The sequence below is a fragment of the Heptranchias perlo genome, chromosome 2, assembly GCF_035084215.1.
Source record: "Heptranchias perlo isolate sHepPer1 chromosome 2, sHepPer1.hap1, whole genome shotgun sequence".
Lineage (NCBI taxonomy): Eukaryota > Metazoa > Chordata > Chondrichthyes > Hexanchiformes > Hexanchidae > Heptranchias > Heptranchias perlo.
Genome location: NC_090326.1, coordinates 16613692 through 16635248, shown reverse-complemented (window position 1 = coordinate 16635248; position 21557 = coordinate 16613692). Strand labels below are relative to the sequence as shown.

Genomic DNA, 21557 nt, shown 5'->3' with positions numbered 1-21557 from the left:
TGGCCACTACTGGTACCTTCTAGGCTGGCTACAAGCCAGGCTAAAGAGCCTCTCTTGGAGACTGAATAACCCAGAAGGTCTCAGTCTAGACTCTCATGGAGAAGTTGAGTGTGTTATCACAGCTCTTGGGACCTATGGAATCGGATTTCAGAAAACCCTGCTGCCTTAGTAAGGAGATGAAAAAAATTAACATAAAGCAAAAAAAAACAAAGTTGCATTGCTTTCAAAACATTGATCCTTTAATTAACCCTTTAACACCTGTAAAACAATCCTGCCAGATGTAACATGGTACATGGAATTCATTGGTTTGTACAGTTATGCCCTGTCGTTGACTTAAATTTTTAAATGAGGGTAGATTCGAGCTTGAACTAAAATACTCCCACTCTTTTTTTGAACTTTTTTAGGTGTTGTAATTCAGACCTGGATTCTCAACCACTACCGTGTGGTGCAGTTGGAAATCATCGATCAGGTGGTGATGTCGTACGGGGGCCTACGTGGAGCTGTGGCCTTTGCTCTGGTGGTGTTGCTGGAGTCGGAAATCGTACACGAGAGGCCGCTGTTTGTCAGTACAACCATCATTGTGGTGTATTTCACAGTCATCTTCCAGGTAACCATTGACTGTGTGCTGTACAAACCCTCAGCAGTAACTCTCTATAAATGGAGATGTAAAGCTATTTTGTATTTTGGATGAGACTTCTGCCCTCAGGTGGATGCAAAAGATTCCATGGCTCTCTTTTGAAGAGCAGGGGAGTTCTCCTGGTGTCCTGGCCAATATTTATCTCTCAATTAACATTGTTAAAACAGATTAGCTGGTCGTTATCACATTGTTTGTGAGTTCTGGCTATGCCCAAATTGGCTGTTGTCACTGTTGTAATGTAGGAAACACATAACTTCAAAAAGTACTTGATGAAGTGCACTCCAATGAAGTAGACTCCAATTGAATTGCAAGAGTTTCAGTGGGTCTGAAACCAAGTTTAATCTGCATAATTAATTTGTTGACCCTTTGTTAATGCTGTCCAAGTTAGGTCTATTGGTTTTTAAATTCAATGGGCAAGTCTATTTTTGGTCAATGTTTACATAACACATTTAACAAGGTATTGTAATAGCAAGTGTTGCTCATGAATTGTGTGGCTCATATCACTTGGTACTTCATTTTGACTACAAGTCCTAGTTGGTATCTGATATAACACCAGGAAGAGGTTCAAAACAAAAACTCCAACCAACGTAGTTTCCCTTTAGGCAGTCTTGTGCACTGGAAAAGAATAAAGAAAGAAAAATGTTGTTAAAATGGGTAACCGCAGCACAGGTGAGCAATCCACCAAAGCCCTGTATTCGCTATGCTTGTATGGAAGAGCACAGTCATACGCAGAAGAATTGAACATAACACATGGAAGGTTATCCCCTGGGTCTGTACGGTATGAAGGGGGATGAAGACTATCCCCTGGGTCTGTACGGTATGGAGGGGGATGAAGACTATCCCCTGGGTCTGTACGGTATGGAGGGGGATGAAGACTATCCCCTGGGTCTGTACGGTATGGAGGGGGATGAAGACTCTCCTCTGGGTCTGTACGGTATGGAGAGGGATGAGGACTATCCCCTGGGTCTGTACGGTATGGAGAGGGATGAGGACTCTCCCTTGTACAATATGGAGAGCCAAAATTTGGTACATTGAGAATTCTGATATTGTGAGTGAATGGAAAATAGACACTGTTGAATGTAAACTGGCTCCAGCGAGTGCGGAATTCAACTTTGAGAGGAACGGCTTCTGATCTTGTTTGAGTCTGATCTGTGGAGTTTCTTAAAATCATATCAAATGTTATGGATTCTGCTCAATGATGAAGCTGAGATGATTGTGCTATTTTACAGGGTCTGACAATCAAACCTTTGGTTAATTGGCTGAAAGTAAAGAGGAGTGAGCAGAGGGAGCCTTTACTCAATGAGAAACTCCACGGAAGAGTAAGTCCAGACTCTCAGTACCCAATAAATGTGTTGAAGTACTCCAGTGGTGCACTTGTGTCCATTTGGAAGCATAGCACTGGCATAACTTCAGTGTCACTACTGCTGTGACGACAGTTATGTTAGTAACAAATTGCAGCCTAAGATGGCCATGTTTTGAGTTCAGACTTTTGGTTGACTTAAAACACTGTCCATGTTGCTAATGTTGAAGGTTGATGAGGATCATTACATCACCTCCAGCTTGTGCTGACTTGTTGGATTCCTAGATTTGATCATCTTTTACATTTATTCTTGGGATGTGGGCATCATTGGCAAGGCTGACATTATTGGCCATCCCTAGAAGGTGGTGATGCAATTGAATGGCTTGCTAGACCATGTCAGAGGGCAATTAAGTGTCCGTGTGGAGCCACATATAGGCCAGACCAGGTAAGGACGACAGGTTTCCTTCCCTAAAAGACATAAGTGATCCAGTTTGGTGTTTACGGCAATCTGACATCTTCATGGTCACTGTTTTACTGAGAGTAGCTTTTGAATATCCAGATTTTCAAAACTGAATTCAAATGATCAAACTCCCCTGGTGGGATTCGAACAAACATTCTCTGGATTATTAGTCCAGTAACATAACCACTACACTACCATACCTGAGTAATTAGTGCGTGCAGCATGCCAAATATATTTTAAAATGCCTCCCCCCGCAAACCCCACCCCCAAAAATTTCAGTGTTTCCATCAAGACCAATTTAAAAAATAAATCTCCCGATTTTAAATTGAACATAGTCTTCATATCTGGCAAACTCTCTTTGAAAGGGCATTCATTTCTTGTCAAAGTGGCAAACATCTTCCCTTTTTTGTTTGCAAGCACAATGTGATTATGCAAGTGACATTATTGGGTTGCTTATGCATAACATCACAGAAAGAATAACTTCTTTTGAATCAAAATAATGTTGAGCTGTTTGGACAGGATATGGACCTTTTTTAATATTGTTCTTAGAGAATGTAAATGACATCATCAGATAGGTTTGGGGAATATAAAAGGAGGGAACAGGGTTGTGGTTCAAAACGGTTTCCGAGCCAATAGTACAAGGGAACTAAAGTGGTAAATAAGGGAGTGTCTCTGGGTGTTATTTATATGGACTTCCAGAAGGCATTCGACAAGGTTCCATGTAACAGACTGATAACAAAAATGAAAGCGCATGAAATTGGAGGCAACTTATTGGCTTGGATAAGGAATTGGTTAGGAGGTAGGAGACAGAGTAGGGTTACTCAAATTGGCAGAATGTGACGTGCGGTACTGGGGCCGCAGCTTTTCATGATATTTATAAATGACTTGGATGAAGGAATAGAGAGCTGTATATCTAAGTTTGCTGATGACACTACGTTAGGTGGCACAGTAAATAGTGTCGATAGGAGCAGAAAGTTGCAACGGGATATTGATAGATTAAGTGAGTGGGCACAACTGTGGCAGATGGAGTTTAATGTGGGGAAGTGAGAGGTCATCCACCTTGGATCTAAAAGATAGATCAGAGTATTTTCTAAATGGTGAGAAGCTAGGAACTGGATGTGCAGAGAGATTTAGGGGTCCAAGTACAGAAATCACTAAAAGCTAGTGGACAGATATAAAAAATAATTAAAAAGGCTAATGGAATGTTGGCCTTTATCTCAAGAGAGCTGGAAATCAAAGGGGTGGAAGTTATGTTACAGATGTACAGAGCTCTGGTGAGACCACATTTAGAGTACTGGATTCAGTTCTGGGCACTGCGCCTCAGGAGGGATATATTGGCCTTGGAGGGGGTGCAGCGCAGATTCACCAGAATGATACTGGGGCTAAAAGGATTACATTATGAGAACCAATTGCATAGACTAGGCTTGTATTCCCTTGAATAAATCTGGAACACTCTTTCCCCAAAAAGCTATTGAAGCTGGGGGTCAATTGAAAATTTCAAAACTGAGATTGATAGATTTTTGTTAGGCACGGGTATTATGGGATATGGAACCAAGGCGGGTAGATGGAGTTAAGATATGGATCAGCCATGATCCAATTGAAAGGTGGAACAAGCTCGAGGGGCTGAATGGCCTGCTCCTGTACTTGTGTTCCTAGAAACCGGAGGGCAAGTCTATCAATTATATTATTGCAGCTCCCTCAGTTGGTGGACTTTGTGACCCAATAACAATTGCTGTTCAAACAAAACAAATATTCAAAAGCAAACCGGAATGGATGGATCAATAAAAAGATGTCAATGTTGATTTATAATTAATTTTTAGGGAGTTCTGATGAAACTGAAGTCTGTAATAAATAAAAAAATCAGTGTTGGATCTTGATTCACAGATCTTTGAGTGGAGATTTATCTTGCAGTAGTCTACTTAAAAGAAATGATTTTGTACCAAAGTGTCGCAAGTGGGATCACTTTCACTTCCTCACAAATGGAGAGCATTTAAAGAATTGTGTCTGTCTTTTTAAAGGCGTTTGATCACATTCTGTCTGCAATAGAGGACATCTCGGGGCAAATTGGACACAACTATCTTCGAGACAAGTACGTAAACTTAGCGACAGCTTTCTTTTGTGTTCTGTAAATGTTCAGCACAATTCATTAGTGCTCCCCTTATTGTGTAACTTACCAGTTTTTATAGTTTTAGGGAGGGGTGCTGCATGTCCTATCAGGTTTTGTTTCTACTGGCTGTATGCCAGATCTGTGCTAGTATTGAAATAACAATGGCTGCATGATCCAATACTCCGACAGTCGTACTTCACTTTTGTAATAGCACAGGTTCTAATTCCATACCCAATGATGTCATTTTAGATTTGAATGTTTTTGCAATTCTTCCCTGTCTTCACAATTTGGCTAGTCTACATAAATCGCGGCCCGCTCACCATGGTTTGTTCTATTTCAGGTGGACTAACTTTGATAGAAAGTACCTGAGTAAAGTAATGATGAGGAAATCGGCACAAATTAGCCGGGATAAGATTCTCAGTGTTTTCCGTGAGCTGAATCTGAAGGATGCCATCAGCTACGTATCTGAGGTAATCTCTCCAGTGGTTCAGTTAGTTATTTAGATGCAATAGAAGAAGGTCCTTGTATCTGACAGTTGGTATGTGTGACAATGTGTTAGTGTAAGAAAATGATCCATGATCATTAGAAAATGCTGAATCTTCAGAAATCACTGGATAGGTCCCAGCTGGAGTATTGCGTCCAATTCTGGGCACCACCCTTTAGGAAGGAAGAGGGGGCAGAGGAGATTTACTGGAATGTTACCAGGGATGCAGGACTTCAGTTATGCAGGGAGACTGGAGAAGCTGGGATTGTTCTTTGTCGAGTGGAGAAGGTTCAGGGGAAATTTACTAGAGATGTTCAAAATTATGAAAGGTTTTGAAGGAGTAGATAGGGAGAAACTGTTTCCACTGGCAGGAGGGCAAATACCAGAGGACACAGATTGAAGATAATTTGCAAAAGAACCAGAGGGGAGATGAGAGTTTTTTATGCAGTGAGTTGTTATGATCTGGAATGCACTGTCTGAAAGGGTGATGGAAACAGATTCAATAGTAACTTTCAAAGGGGAATTGGAGATATATACTTGAAAAGGAAAAATGTGCAGGGCTATGGGGAAAGAGCAGGGGAGTGAGATTAATTGTATAGTTCTTTCAAAGAGCCGGCACAGGCAGGATGGTTCTATGATTCTATCACTTGCTATCATGAAGCTGGACTGTTTATGGGTTATTGTCCTATGCATGTGTGCAGAACAGACTATATATTAAGGCATTGAACAGCGAGGGTCTCTGAACTTGCAATCTGTCTCATATCATGTCCCTTCATGTTCACTGCAATTGTCACTACCCATTTTCTGCTCAAGAAAAGGGGCAAACCTGCCACTTTGCTGGGTGAGGGTGAATAAGTATGACTCTCAATTATGTCCTGCACAAGCACTGATGTCTTTTAGTTATGCAAGGAGCATGTAAAACAAAAGAAAGTCTGGTCATATTTCCAGGGCAATAATGCCCCTTCATTTTGCTCCTGTTGACTTTGATTCAGCGCTTGTGCTAATTTTATATGGCAGTTATGACTTTTTGCCTTTTCCTGATGCAGGTTGAAACTTCTTATCCCACCTTAGGTTTGGTGAGCCCTCTTTCCAGATGGAATTTATTCTGTTTTCCCCTTCTGCGCTCCTGATAATCTGGAGTGCCTAATCGCACAATACCATATTCCTGCACAGCGAGATAGTGCTGTTGAAATGAAGTTCTCCACCCCCCAATCTCTCCCTTTGTAAAACACTAATAAAATGAAGTATTGGAAAATTCCAGTCATCCAGTTCAGTTGAATATACCTTTTGACCTTTCTTTGTGTAATTGTTTTGATTTTCCTCTCAGATAGTGAGTCTTTTCTCTGGAGGTTGGGTCTATTTGAACAATAAATTTATAAATTGGGGTTTAACTGAACAGGATAAAGTACAGGGTGTGACCAGCAAATTTATTGCTGTTTCTAAAAAAAAACACACAAATAATTGTGTCCTAGAACACAGGAGCAATTAAGTATAATGTTTGCAACAGGCAGTCTGGTGGGTGAGTCTGGGGTTCTTACAATAGTAAAGCACGTGATAGAACCATGATCATTCTAAAAGTCTGCCCTGGTCACATTAATGATCAATAATAGAATCATAGAGCACAGAAGGAGGCCATTCGGCCCATCGTGGCCGGTGCTCAAATCTCGTGAGGCTTGAACCCACGACCTTCTGACTCAGACAAGTATGCTACCTCTGAGCTACTGCTGATGTAGAACATGCAGGTATTTCAACTAATGCTGCACAAAGGTAGGATATCCTCAATGTAATATTTGTTTGTCATCTGCTTTACCTTTATTGGGTATCTGGTGCATATATAGTTCACCCCTCTAGGCATTTATAGTTGAAGTTAATTGAACAATTCCTGTTCCTCTGACAGTCTGTGTGACTCTTGTGGCTTTTCATTTTTGTAGGGAGAACGGCGAGGGTCCTTGGCTTTTATTCGCTCGAGCAGTGATGTTAATGTTGACTTCACTGGGCCTCGTCACTCTATCATAGATTCATCTGTCTCTGCAGTGCTGTAAGTATCAGCCATGCTAGAACCTCGGCCTAAAGACCAAACATGTTTGAGTATCAGTCACACAGGGAGAACTGTTCTTTGTAAGTGCACATTTCTCTGCACCACCCGAAACATACTAGGATTGAGAACTGATTTGGGTGGAAAAATTCTAATGCCGTTTTCAAATTGATTTAAGAAAGACTTGAATTTATAAAGCCTCTTTCATGACCTCAGGATGTCCCAAAGAGCTTTACAGCCAATGAAATACTTTTGAAGTGTAGTCACTGGTGTAATGTAGGAAATACAGCAGGTAAATTTGCACACAGCAAGATAGCAAGATCCCACAAACAGCAATGTGATAAATACTAGATAACCCATTTTAGTGGTGGTTAATGGATAAATATTGGTCAAGCCACTGGGAGAAATCCCCTGCTCTTCTTGGAAATAGTGCTATGGGATCTTATTTAAGAACATAAGAACATAAGAAATAGGAGCAGGAGTCGGCCATATGGCCCCTTGAATGGCGCAGCAGGCGGATCATGGCTGATCTTCGACATCAATTCCATTTTCCTGCCCGATCCCTATATCCCTTGATTCCCCTAGAGTCCAAACGTCTATCCATCTCAGCCTTGGGTATATTCATTGACTCATCATCCACAGCCCTCTGGGGTAGAGAATTCCAAAGAGTCACAACCCTCTGCAAGAAGAAATTCCTCCTCATCTCAGACTTGAATGGCTGACCCTCTATCCTGAGACTATGTCCCCTAGTTCTGGACTCTCTAGCCAGGGGAAACAATTTCTCAGCATCTAACCTGTCAAGATCCCTCATAATCTTATAAGCTTCAATGAGATCACCTCTCATCTAATTCCCAGAGAGTATAGGCCCATCCTACTCAACCTCTCCATAGGACAAGCCTCTCATCCCAAGAATTAATTTAGTGAACCTTTGTTGCACCGCCTCTAAGGCAAGTATATGAATCCTTAAGATAAGGAGACCAAAACTGTATGCAGTACTCCAGGTGAGGTCTCATCAATGCCCTGTATAATTGTAGTAAGACTTCCTTTCTTTGTACTCCAACTCCCTTGCAATAAAGGCCAACATGCCATTTGCCTTTGTAATTGCTTGCTGTACCTGCATACTAACTTGTGTTTCTTGTACAAGGGCACTCAAGTCTCTCTGGGCACCAACATTTAATAGTTTCTCACCGTTTAAAAAATATTCTGTTTTTCTATTCTTCCTACCAAAGTGAATAACCTCACATTTCCCCACATTATACTCCATCTGCCACCAACTTCCCCACTCTCTCTTAACCTGTCTATATCCCTTTGCAGGCTCTGTGTCCTCCTCGCAGCTTACTTTCCCACTTAGCTTTGTATTATCAGCAAACTTGGATACATTACACTTGGTTCCTTCATCCATGTCATTAATACAGATTGTAAATAGCTGAGGCCCAAGCACCGATCCTTGCGGCACCCCACTAGTTACAGCCTGCCATCCTGAGAATGACCCATTTATCCCTACTCTGTTTTCTGCCCTTTAACCAATCCTCAATCCATGCTAATATATTACCTCCAACCCCATGAGCCCTTATCTTGTGTAACCTTTTTATGTGGCACCTTATCGAATGCCTTTTTGAAAATCCAAATATACTACATCCAATGATTCTCCTTTATCTACCCTGTTAGTTACATCCTCAAAAAACTCTAATAGGTTTGTTAAACACGATTTCCCTTTCACAAAACCATGCTGACTCTGCCTAATCATATTATGATTTTCTAAGTGCCCTGTTACCACTTCCTTAATAATGGATTCCAGCATTATCCTGACGATCGATGTCAGGCTAACTGGCCTGTAGTTCCCTGGTTTCTCTCTCCCTCCTTGAATAGCAGGGTAACATTTGCTACCTTCCAATCCTCTGGGACTGTTCCAGAATCTAGAGAATTTTGGAAGATCATAACCAATGCAACCACTATCTCTGCAGCCACCTCTTTTAGAACCGTCGGATATAGGCCATCAGGTCCAGGGGGTTTGTCGGCTTTTAGCCCCATTAGGTTGTCCAGTACTTTTTCCTCTAGTGATGTTAATTGTTTTAAGTTCTTCTCTCTCATTTGCCCCTTGGTGCCCTACTATTTTTGGTATGCTTTGTGTCCACCCGAGAGGGCAGACGGGGGTCTCATCCAAAAGACAGCACCTCCGACAGTGCAGCACTCCCTCAGTACTGCAATGAAGTGTCAGCCTAGATTATGTGCTCGATTCTCTGGAGTGGGGCTTGAACCCACAACCTTCTGACTCAGAGGCGAGAGTGCTACCCACTGAGCCAAGGCTGACACGTTGTGACAACGTATGTTTGCTTTCCCAGGCGTGAGAGTACCAGCGAGGTGTGCCTGGACATGCAAGCGGTTGAGAACCGAGTGAAGAGTGTAAAGGATCGAGAAGAAACCGTCACTCACCACATGTTGCAGCAACATCTGTACAAACCCAGGCAACGGGTAAGGAAAGTCATGCAGCCCACTCAGGCTGTTTGCATATCTACCCCATTGCATCTGGGGTTCAGATTTCCAAGTTGTGCTTCTTCTTTCTAATTTGGTTTAAAACATTTGCAAAGGTCTGATGAATGCATGAGCGATAGCTGTCAGCATCTGATGCCGAGTTGGTTTGGTGCTTACACTTTGCTCAATATGCTGCTAAGTAAAAGGTTGGCAAAGTACTGTGTCATACTACTGAATAAATATTAATCAGTCTATTTACATATATTTGCATTTGAGCCAGTGATATGGAGTATTCCACAGAACCAATGGTCAGGAAATGGCTTCACGAACCCAGAGAGATAAAGCTTACTTCTTGGTACAAATAGGCAAGATATGTAATTTTAGAATTAATTTTAGATTGACCTCTTCTATGCTGTAACCATTTGGCCCATCGAGCCCATGCCAGCTCTTTTAAGAGCAACCCAGTTAGTCCCATTCCCGCATTCCAGCTCACAACTACTCGCTGCTAAAACCGTTTTTCCTCATGCCTCCTTTGGTTCTTTTGCTAATCGCTTTAAATCTGTGTCCTCTGGTTCTCGACCTTTCCGTAAATGGGAACAGTTTCTCTTCCTTTATCGAAACCCTTCATGATGTTGAACACTTCTATCAAATCGCCTCTTAACCTTCTCTGCTCGAAGGAGAACAACCCCAGCTTCTCCAGTCTATCCATGAAACTGAAGTCCCTCATCCCTGACACTAGGATGAGGATGAAGTCCCTCATCCTAGTAAATCTTTTCTGCACCCTCTTGAAGGCCTTCACATCCTTCCTAAAGTGCGGTGCCCAGAATTGGACACAATACTCCAGTTTTGGCCGAACCTGTATTTTATAATGGTTCAACATAACTTCCTTGCCTTTGTTCTCTCTGCCTCTATTTATAAAGCCCAGGACCTTGTGTTTTTTTTTAAACCACTTTCTCAACCTGTCCTGCCACCTTCAAAGATTTGTGCACAAATACCCCTAGGTCTCTCTTTTCCTGCACCCCCTTTAGAATTGTACCATTTAGTTTATATTGCCTCTCTACGTTCTTCCTGCCAAAATGTATCACTTCACACTTCTCTGCGTCAAATTTCATCTGCCATGTGTCCGCCCATTCCTCCAGCCTGTCTATGTCCTCTTGAAGTCTATCACTATCCTCCTCACTGTTTACTACCCTTCCAGGTTTTGTGTCATCTGCAAATTTTGAAATTGTGCCCTGTACACCCAAGTCCAAGTCATGAATATATAATCAAAGAAAGCAGTGGTCCTAGTACTGACCCCTGGGGGAAACCACTGTATACCTTCGTCCAGTCCGAATAACAACCGTTCATCACTACTCTCTGTGTCCTGTTACTTAGCCAATTTCGTGTCTATGCTGCTCCTTTTATTCCATGGGCTTCAATTTTGCTGACAAGCCTATTATGTGGCACTTTATCAAATGCCTTTTGAAAGTCCATATACAAAACATCAACCGTATTGCCCTCATCAACCCTCTCTGTTACCTCATCAAAAAACTCAAATCAAGTTAATTAAACACGATTTGCCTTTAACAAATCCGTGCTGGCTTTCCTTTATTAATTCACACTTGTCCAAGTGGCTGCTAATTTTGTCCCGGATTATCATTTCTAAAAGCTTCCCTGCCACTGAGGTTATTTAAAAGCAATTTTTGGACTATCAGTTTTAATTATTATTTAATTAGTATTATTTGTCTATATATGCCAGCTTGCTGCAGGGGATGATGGTGGTTCAGAGATGGAATAAAAAATACAAACACAGTAGGATTAAGGGTAGCTACTCAGACTGGCAGAAGGTGGGAAGTGGTGTTCCCCAGGGATCGGTGTTGGGACCACTGTTGTTCACAACTTGCATTAACGATTTGGACTCAGGAATCAGAAGTACAATTTCAAAATTTGTGGATGACATGAAATTGGGGGGATGTAGTTAATACAAAGGCTGAATGCATCGAAATGCAACAAGACATTAATAAACTTGCAGAATGGGCATATAATTGGTAAATGAATTTCAATGTAGATAACTGTGAGGTGGTGCATTTTGGTAGGAAGAATGAGGCCACAAACTGCTTGGAAAAAGAGTCTAAATGGGGTAGAGGAGCAAAGGGATCTCGGAGTACAGATACACTAATCACTAAAAGTAGCGAAGCAGGTTAATAAGGCCATAAAAAAGGCAAACCATGCACTGGGGTTCATTTCTAGAGGGATAGAATTGAAAAGCAGAGAAGTTTTGTTAAACCTGTATAGAACCTTGGTTAGACCACACTTGGAGTTCTTTGCATGGTTCTGGCCTCTATTATAAAAAGGATATAGAGGCACTGGAGAAAATGCAAGAGAGTATCACAAGGATGATAACAGAACTGAGAGGGTATGTCTATCAGGAAAGGCTGAACAGGCTGGGACTCTTTTTTTCTAGAAAAGAGAAAACTGAGGGGTGACCTGATAGAGGTCTTTAAGATTATGAAAGGGTTTGATAAGGTGGACGTAGAGAAGATATTTCCACTTGTGGGGAGTCCAAAATTAGTGGTCATAAATATAACACAATAGGTATTAAATCCAATAATGAATTTAGGAGAAACTCCTTTACACAAAGATTGGTAAGAATGTGGAACGCGCAACAACAAGGACTAGTTTAGGCAAATAGCATGGATGGATTTAAGGTGAAGCTGGAAAAGCACGAGGGAGAAAGGTTATGCTGATAGGGTTAGATGACGAGGGATAGGAAGAGGCTCGTGTGGAGCATAACACTGGCATAGACCAGTTAGGCCGATTGGCCTGTTTCTGTGCTGTGGACTCTCAAACTATGTAAATAGACTCCGTCCTAAACTCCATATGACCGTAATGCTGGAAAATTATTAAGTCCAAATCTGGGAATTGGATAAAGGAAGAATATGAGGATCTAGGGAAAGGGCAGGGACCTTGGATTAGAGTAAATAGCTCCAAGTAAGGAAGTTGCGTTGCTATCGGCTCAACTTGGCAGCATGGCCTTGTTTTGTGATGTGATTTCCATCATTCTGTGTTTTTGAAATGGTTTGTTGGTGGCAGAACAGAAATTGGACTGTCTGCTCCTTGTTCTAGTCCCCTAGTTTTCTTCCCATCCCCCTTGCAGATGTCGACTCTTGCTGAGGGAAAGTTGGCACCAGCAAATTTCCAGCACTGCATCGATAGGTGTGGTGCCTGGACTGTGAGGATTGAATGAATGTGGGGGGAGATGGAGGAGATGCGTCCCAGTCAAGATTCATTCTCCTTTGTCCACCAGTGGTAGTGTTGCCCCAACCGATATTGCCTGGTTTGGTACAGACAAGGGTTTGAACCTGGGATCCCCCTTTTCTGTATAATACTGTAGGACGCAAGCCGATCTGTTTACTAATTTAATTTACCTTTTGTTCTTTAATGTACCATGTCTACTTGTTCCCTCTGGACATTTTCATTCATTCAAAGGAATGTTCGGCCCCTCAAGCCTGGTCTGCCATTTAATTAGATCATGGCTGATCTGTATCTCAACTCCATTTTACCCGCCTTTGCTCCATTTCCCTTGATACCCTTGCCCAACAATGATACCCTTACATAAGGTAAGAGAGGAGGCGAGTGAGCTGCTCGGGGGGGTGTAATCTTTTTACTGCGCTCTATATTCACTGACCCAATGTATTCTTTTTAAAGTACAAGCTTAATTATAGCCGCCATAAACTGACGCACAACGAAGACGAGAAACAAGATAAAGAGATTTTCCAACGCACCATGAAAAAGAGACTGGAAACTTTCAAATCCACCAAACTCGGAGCAAATTACAACTCCAAATTCAGAAACCTGAAGAAAGAGAGAGCAGCTAAAAAGGTGAACTGAAAACGGCATTATTTTTCATTGAGAATAGATCATTGTTTTATATGGCTGTTTTACTGTTTGTAAATTATCCTTCAAAGTGGGACCATCATCCTGCAAATGTATTGGGCAAACTTTGATTTGGGGACTGGAGGTCATTTTTGTGATTGGGGGTTGTTATGATCTGGAATGCACTGCCTGAGAGGGTAGTGGAAGCAGATTCAGTAGTAACTTTCAAAAGGGAATTGGATAAATACTTGAAAAGGAAAAACTTGCAGGGCTATGGGGGAAGAGCAGGGGAGTGGGATTAATTGGATAGCTCTTTCAAAGAGCCGGCATGAGCACGATGGGCCGAATAGCCTCTTTCTGTGATGTATGGTTCGATCAATTGCATGCGCATAATTGTGATATTTGAGAACAAAGATTTGTCAAGTGGAAATTCTTGAGTTTGGTGCTCGCTTAATTGCTTTAGAGTAGTTGAATGAATATCCTGCCCAAGGGTTCCAAACAACCTGACCTCAGCAAAGCAACACTGTAATGTGAAATATCACTCTGCCATACTTGGTGCAGGAACCTTTAGAGAATGTTTGCTTATGTCGGGTGAAGCTCACTTTAAAGCACAAGGTAATAAAGGTGAGGGAATTCTACTTGAAGTGCAGCCTAACTAGTTAAAGTTGAAAAGTTACAAAGCAATCCCTTTTACATGGAGGAAAATACAGGAAAAATCCACTTTGATTCCCTCTCATCTGGTATAGAGTTTGACTGACCACCTGACTTTACAGATGACCATCCAGTTAATTGCCTGGTACTTAGTGAAGTTGTCCTCATCTCTGGTGTTACTGGGATGGCTCCCAGCTGAGAAAGGAGATCAGAAATGCTGATATTTGGTGGGGTGGCAGGTGTATCGCTGATATAGAGATAGCTTTCCAAAGAAGACACTTCCCTCCACAGTGCTGCATGAAAGTGTGTGTACAGTTTTATTTAAGGAGGGGATAAAAGCAATCTATCATTTTTTGCATGCAAATGATGAGTTTGGTTATGATTTGAGTTGGATTTGCTGTGGTTGCATTTTCAAATGAACAATAACAAATGAGTAAAACTTCCATCGCGAAGCTAGTGCCCCTTTAACTCCTGTTTTAGCTCTCCTGGTTTTGTTACAGAAACACAATGATGCGGTGCCAAATGGAAGGCTGCCAACACAAAGTGTTGCATTCCATGTCGATAAAGGTAATTCTTCCAATGCATTTTCTCCCTTTGCTAATTTTCACTTCTCTCCCTGCCCTCCTTCCCAACTTCTCTGATGCTGACTCCTTAGATTACAGTTCCACAGGTGCCTGGTCACCTCTGAAACCTTGACCAAGTGGCTACTTATGAGTGAGCTTGGATACATTGAGCGCTGGAGGCCATTTGACCTTGAGAATAGCGGTTTCAGCCGACAGACACTCCGAATTCACCTAACATCCCACCAGGGGACTGCTAATAGTGATCAGGAGAAGGAAACCTGACCATCCCTCCCTTCTCTTCTCACCCCCCCACCTTCCGCCCAGGGCTGGGGGGGGTGAGAAGACCAATTATAATATCCGTACTGCTGGCCCAACTGAGGCATCAAATCTGGGATATGCCTGGTTAATATGGTTTGGATGTTCACTATTTAAACTCTTGGAGTCCTTTGCTACATTTTTGATCCAAAAACTATTTAGAGCTGTTGAGTTTTATCTCTGACCGAACTTACCAGGAGATCCTGCAGTATAATATTAGGGTGCGATTCCATCTCTTCCAACGGTATTTTTCTCCTCCTTCTCATCATGAAATACCCCACCTGCCTTTGCTGAGCACAGATAGCTTGTTCCCAGAGCTCTGCAGTGGCTCCAGAAGGTGAACATGTATAGCCCAGGGATAACTGGCTTCCCTTCTTTTTCCTTTTAATCCCTCCCCTTTCCCTCCAAGAAGCCAATTATAATGCATTTCTTGGCCACCCTAGGTGTTAGCTTTGGCTCAGTGGTAGCACTGTGGCCTCTGAGTCAGAAGGTCATGGATTCAAGTCCCACTCCAGAGATTTGAGCACAGAATTTAGGCTGACACTCCCAGTGCAGCACTGAGGGAGTGGTGCACTTTTGGAGATGTCGACTTTCAGGTGAGACATTAAACAGAGATCCTATCTGCCCCCTCAGGTGGATGTAAAAGATTCCATAGCACAATTTCGAAGAGCAGGGGAGTTCTCCCCGATGTATTGGCCAATATTCATCCCTCATCCAACATCACTAAAACAGATTATCTGGTCATTATCATATTGCTGCTAGTGGGGCACTACATTGGACACCAGACCTCTGGGTCAGGAGGTGGAGAGTCGGCTAAGGTTCCAGCTGTCTGAAGGCAAAATAAAGTTGCACAATTGTTGTTTTAAATACAAAATAGATGAGTTTCTGTCCTCCAGTAAATCATCCTACGAGTACCCATTTTGCAAGTATTCAGCATGTGATGTGAAAGTCTCTAACATGTTTCAACACCTCTTCCCCCAACCTCCAAAGGGAGGTTCCATCAGAGCTTTGGCATTTCCTGCTCTTGCTCAGCCTTTCAGACTGACTCTAGGAGCTGGGTTGAGTCTGCACAAACCCCTATTTCACTTAAGACCTTATTTAGAAATCAGAAGAACCCTTTTAATCCTGTAAATCTGGATTCAAATCCACGGCATCTGCCAAAGAGTGACAGTAATACTGCCTGGATTATATGATTTGTTGCTGTACTGCCTGCTGTATTTAAGAGCTGTCTCCTACCCATTTATTCCAGATTCTGATGTAGAAGACCATTATGATACATCGGATGGAGGAATTAGTTTCCTCATTTCTGCTGCAACTGAAGAATCGGATGATACAAGAACTGGTAATATACTCGTCTATCGAACTGTTCAGTGGTGAATGCTTCTTGGGGTGTTCCCTCTGCTTATTGTATTTGGACTCTAAAGTTGGATTTGGGAACTCCAGCTGGTGTGAACAGCCACCTGGAGAGAGTCTTATACCTTAGGGCTTTAGTGCATTTGATAAATTTGAGTTACTTTTCCATTGGTGCACACCCACTTTGCATCAACACAACAATGTGCCATAAATTTACAATATCCTGGTAGCTGCTACTAAAATATTGGATTATAAATGATCTATGAAAGGCGTCCCACAGAGCTGAAGAGGGTCCTGGATTCAATCTTCAGTCTATACTAAGCTATCTGATCTTGGGGCCAGTGTAGTGGCACTCCAGTTAGCCTCAGCACCATTTGGTAAGGGAGGAGAAAGCAACTGGGTTCCCAGTCCTCATTGCTATCGAGTGATTCCCTCACCAAAGGGTGGATGTTGGTTTAGGACGGGACTGGGCTTGGCTGTGATGCTTCCTATTACCAAATAGCCTGCCAACACTTACTGTTGGCTAATAGAACAAAAAGCAGAAAATCCTGGAAACACTCAGCCGGTCAGGCAGCATCTCTGGAAAGAGGGAAAATAAAGTCAGTGTCCTTTCTGGTGAAAAGTGCAAGCTGTTCCTTTTTCAAAGCCTCCCATGACCTGTTCGATGTCATATACTGATACTCTTGGGCCACCTTGGTGCCTTCCAAAAATTGAACCTTGGGGCAACTACACATTGCGTTTCCACAACTGTGCAGTCAGTATGGGTTTCAACAGGTGCCATTTTGAAGATCCTATTGCATGCTTGCAAACTAAAAAAAAATGCTAAATTTCGACCATTACTTCCTATAGCCCAACTTCCTAGTGATGGTTCGTGTATAGATGGCGCACTCTAACTTCTTCTTTTATTACAGCCGTATTATGTCTTTGCACAGATTCTACCATTACAGTGTTTAATCTGTCATTGACCATAATGATTAGATTGGACCTTCTGCTGCACTTGTCTGCTTGTGAATCCTTGAGAGATTCTTTTAACTAATTCTTATTTTGCAATACTAAATAATTCCTGCAGGAATCGATAACCCGAGTTTTTCCACTGAGGAGGATCAGCCGGTTTTCCAAATGCTTCCACCGTGGATATCCAATGAAGAAACCGTAGTGCCATCCCAGAGGGCCCGTTTACAGATTCCAAGGAGTCCCAACAACTTCAGGCGCCTCACACCCTTGCAGCTCAGCAGCCGATCGATTGATTCATTTTTGCTAGCAGACATCTCGGAGGAGCATCCATTGTCTTTCCTACCTGAATCATCAATGTAATTACATTAGCCACCTTACCCCTTTGCTTCACAAAAAAAAAACGCCTGTTGATCTCAAAGCTGCCTAAAAATTGTTTCCTGTCAACCATGTAATTTTCAAACTTACTTATGTTCAGGTTTGAGTAATGGTTTTGTCTTGATGGCATTCAAGATGAAATTACTGAATATCTAGGTGAAGAGAAGATAATTAGAATCAGCCAACACTGATTTCAGAAAGGAACATTGTGTTTGATTGTCCTCTTTGAGGAGGGGACAGATATGGTGGATGGGGAAATGCAGTAGCTATCGTGTATGTGGACTTTCTGGAAACCTTGACAAGGGTACCACATGGGTGAAGATTAGCGGGTGTGGAATTAAGAGAAAGGTAGAAAATTGGATTTAAAATCTGGTTAGAAGGTGGAAATAGAGAAGGCGTTAAGGACAGCTTTCCAGTAATGGGAAGTAGGCAGTGGAGTCTCAGGCTTCTGTTCTGAGGCGGCTTCTGTTCATTGTGTACATCAATGATTTGGACTAGAGGGAACAGGACTCAACTTTGCAGATGATACTGAGATACAAAGCTTAGTGAATAATCTGGAGACCAAAGGAAGCTGCAAGAGGATATTAATAAGATGGTGGAATGGGCAAAAAAAGTGTCAGATGGGATTTAATGTCAGTAACTATGAGGTGGAACATTTTGGTAAGAAAATTAAAAGTATTAACTATACTTTGAATGGGGGAAAGCTGAGTGTTTAAGAGTGGAGGGATTTGGGGGTTTGGGTTCACAAGACATTAAAAGCAGCACCTTGTGTGAACCAGCTAATGGAATACCGTGTTTTACGGCAAGAGGTATAGAATATAAAAGTTGAGATGTAATGGGGAATCTATATAATAACTCTAAGCCCACAGTTAGAGTACTATGCAGTTTTGGGCTCCACACTATAGGAAGGATGTTGAGGCAATAGAGGGTACAACAAAATTCACTAAGATGCTGCTTGGTATGAGGAAATACAAATATGAAGAAGCAGTTTAAAAAGTGGGGTTGTTTTCATAAGAGCAGAGAATATGGGGGCTGATTTGACAGTTGTTTAAAATTATGAAGGGATGGGACAGAGTAGATAGAAACAGACTGTTTGCAGTGATTGCTAGTCTAGAATAAAGGGACATAGATATAAAATGAATTAAGATAAGAGATTTAATTCAGAGAGCAAGAGTGTGTAGCAGGGTTAGAAAAACATCAGTTTAGAAGCAATTTTAATCCAAGATTGATATAGGTATGCGAATTGTACTCAAATCTTAAAGTAATTATTTTTAGTAATTGTCCCATAATTTGGTCTATTAAGATCTCTCCTAAATCTGTTGAACAGGTTCTCAAATGCAGCCACATTTCCATTTTCCATCCTGTTTAAGTTGGTGTGCTATTTTTCCCTCCTAATTTTCTGATTTTTCTCTCTCTTCAGATCTTCTGTCAACAGTTTCTGGTTCTGGTTGTGTTTGAGTATATTTTTAAAATGAACGTGGGCAGTGATAAATCAGATATTGACAGAATACATGGGACATCTTGCAGATTCTTGCACAGTTCTGTAATTGTGTGTTTGTTTGGAAAGGGGGTGGGAAAGAGAAGTGACTAACACATCACTAGATATTGCTTCATGTGGTGCAGAGAGTCAGAGTTAGAGAGAACAACCCTTCGCCCATTCAGCTCAGACTGAATGGGCGAAGGGTTGTTCTCTCTAACTCACTTCAGTCCCTTTTTTGGGAGCTAGGTTGGGTAGACTCAGCTGAGTTCCTAGTGCGTGCAGATTTGCAGCATATACTCGTATTTTGAAACCAATTGCTGATCTGTTATAGAGGCAAGAGAGGTGGCTGTAGGGGATGGAAATGATGCACTGGTGTGGCAATGGATACCTGAGTGATTGGTGATTGCAGAGCGGAGGGAGCTTTACTCTGCATCTAGTGACTGCATTGCCTGACCTGGGAGTGCCTAATGCTGATACTGGGTATTGAAGTTGACTTGAAAAGTGATCCTTTGTCTTGCACTGATTCTTCATATTACACATGCACACTCCATGTTTAAGCGGTTCAAGATGGAAGGAAAGCCAGGACTTCACAGGGTTCAATTGAACGAGGAAGCTATTTTGCCCCTTTGAATTTTATCTTGAGCACTCAGACTACTGACGTACGGAAGCTTAACCTATTTACAAATGACTTTGAGATCCAACCACATTCTTCGGCTTGTGGGAACTGCATCTCCCTTCTTTCTCACATCACTAACTCCGCTATCTCTCGTCTCTATGCTGTTTGTTGAACTTCGCAGATTGAATTGCCTGTTTGTTAACTCCTGTTTTCAATCACAGAAATTCTTATTAACTGATTTTGTTTTCTCTCTAACACTTTTATTATCATTTGGTTCTTACTATTTAACAGAACAATTTTTTCCTCTCCTATTTGTTGAGTCTTTCCTACTATTTATCCCTGGATTGACCTGCACATTGCTGGAGAATAATACCGACCTTGGGTAAGACAGTCACAAGGCAGCAATGCAATGAAAGGTCTCAGAAAACAAAATAAACAGATGCTTGAATATTTTTTTAAAACCTTATTGATCATACATTATGGGACTGCTTTTAGTTCCATATTATAAAAGTTTTGTTACTGATGTATATGATTTTTGATATTTTAAGTTGTAAGATTTCAGGTTAATTGCTGATATTTACAGCTCTCTGATTTTCTTAGACTGATGTCAATGAGCATCTATTGCAAGCCCTTGTGATCAAAGTGAATGTATAACTGGGAGCTCAGAGTCAAGTTATTTCTTTACTGTCTGATTAACCAGGACACACTAGAATATTACTCCAAATACTTCAGGGCGTCTCTATCGATTTAATGTAATTTGAAGAAAAAATGGCAGTATTTTTACCAAGTGTGAGCTAAGTTTCTATTCCAGGATGCTGTCGCCCACATTAAACACAGTGCCATCTTGAGAATGTCCTACGTGTTTTTCAGTGACTTCAGGATTATGAGCCTGTGGCTGAAAACTCTTGCCTCAGACTATAGCCTGAGCACTCTGAATATTCAAACCCGTACTGAGTCAATTTAACCTTTGTCAATGCTCAAGATGAATGGAATATAGTCAGGCATTAATAACTGTTGGCTCTGGACCCAATAGAGCAATGCGACATTGTCCTATCAGATATTCTTGAAGGGCTAGACTCTAGAAAGTCTCTCAAACATGACCATTTTCTGCTCTTGCTGACTTACTTCCTGATGAGTGCCTTGCCATTCGTGTCTGGGATTGAGGTGACAATTTTGTGAACAGAATGGTATGATTTTCAGGTTTTGAACGAGTAAATGTTGCGTCTTGTTTTTCTACACTGATTCGCTTTTTTTGTCGTGCAGGTAACTCTAAGTCAATCCCAAGTCCCCCTCCATTGCCTTGTCCTTCCACCTTGGATGAGAAACACCTTTCCTGGAAAGATGACCAACCAAGCCAAGATGATCCTAGTTCCGAGAGACCCTCGAGGATCTTCCCATCTTATCTCCAGAAGACCTGGGCGCAGAGCTATTCTTCACTGGAAAACGTAGACTCTCAAGTGCCCACTGTTTCGGAACATGTGGCTGCACAAGAAGAGAGCTCTACTGAAATTGTTTTGGAAGCAACTGTTGACACTCTCGGTGAAGCAGGTCTTAATGAAGAAGATCATCCTACTCAGCATGACAGTGAAAAACCTGACTTGAAAATACAATACGCTGAGACGCTGAATGAAGAGCTGGAAGACAACAGTCCGAAGGACCCTGAGGTGCAGGAGCAGAAGCCATTGATCAGCAAGGACACTAAGATGCACTCTGCGGTAGCCAAGCGGGTGCAGAATCGGCGATCTTTTCACCGGCCCAAGCCTTTGCGTTATCCAGTTCTCCAGAAACTTGGGTCTCTCCCAGTCTCTTATCACATTCCTCCTCATTCCTTGGAACAAGAAGAAACACAGTTTTAAGCACAATAGTCCTCCACTACACCAGCAATAACACAGGATCTTTT

At 41.9% G+C, this 21557-nt stretch overlaps 1 protein-coding gene across 1 annotated transcript in view; it reads left to right on the top strand.

Moving 5' to 3' along the window:
- Nucleotides 1-21010, top strand: part of slc9a3.1 (solute carrier family 9 member A3, tandem duplicate 1) — a 91121-nt gene extending 70111 nt beyond the window's left edge. Inside the window, exons 7-17 of the mRNA XM_068000530.1 lie at nt 405-607; nt 1867-1956; nt 4416-4486; nt 4845-4974; nt 6920-7026; nt 9366-9495; nt 13183-13356; nt 14502-14568; nt 16129-16221; nt 17302-17542; nt 20921-21010. Coding sequence (XP_067856631.1) covers nt 405-607; nt 1867-1956; nt 4416-4486; nt 4845-4974; nt 6920-7026; nt 9366-9495; nt 13183-13356; nt 14502-14568; nt 16129-16221; nt 17302-17542; nt 20921-20924 — 1310 coding nt within the window. The 3' untranslated portion in view covers nt 20925-21010. The remainder of the gene's footprint in view (nt 1-404; nt 608-1866; nt 1957-4415; nt 4487-4844; nt 4975-6919; nt 7027-9365; nt 9496-13182; nt 13357-14501; nt 14569-16128; nt 16222-17301; nt 17543-20920) is intronic.
- Nucleotides 21011-21557: the final 547 nt, after the last annotated feature.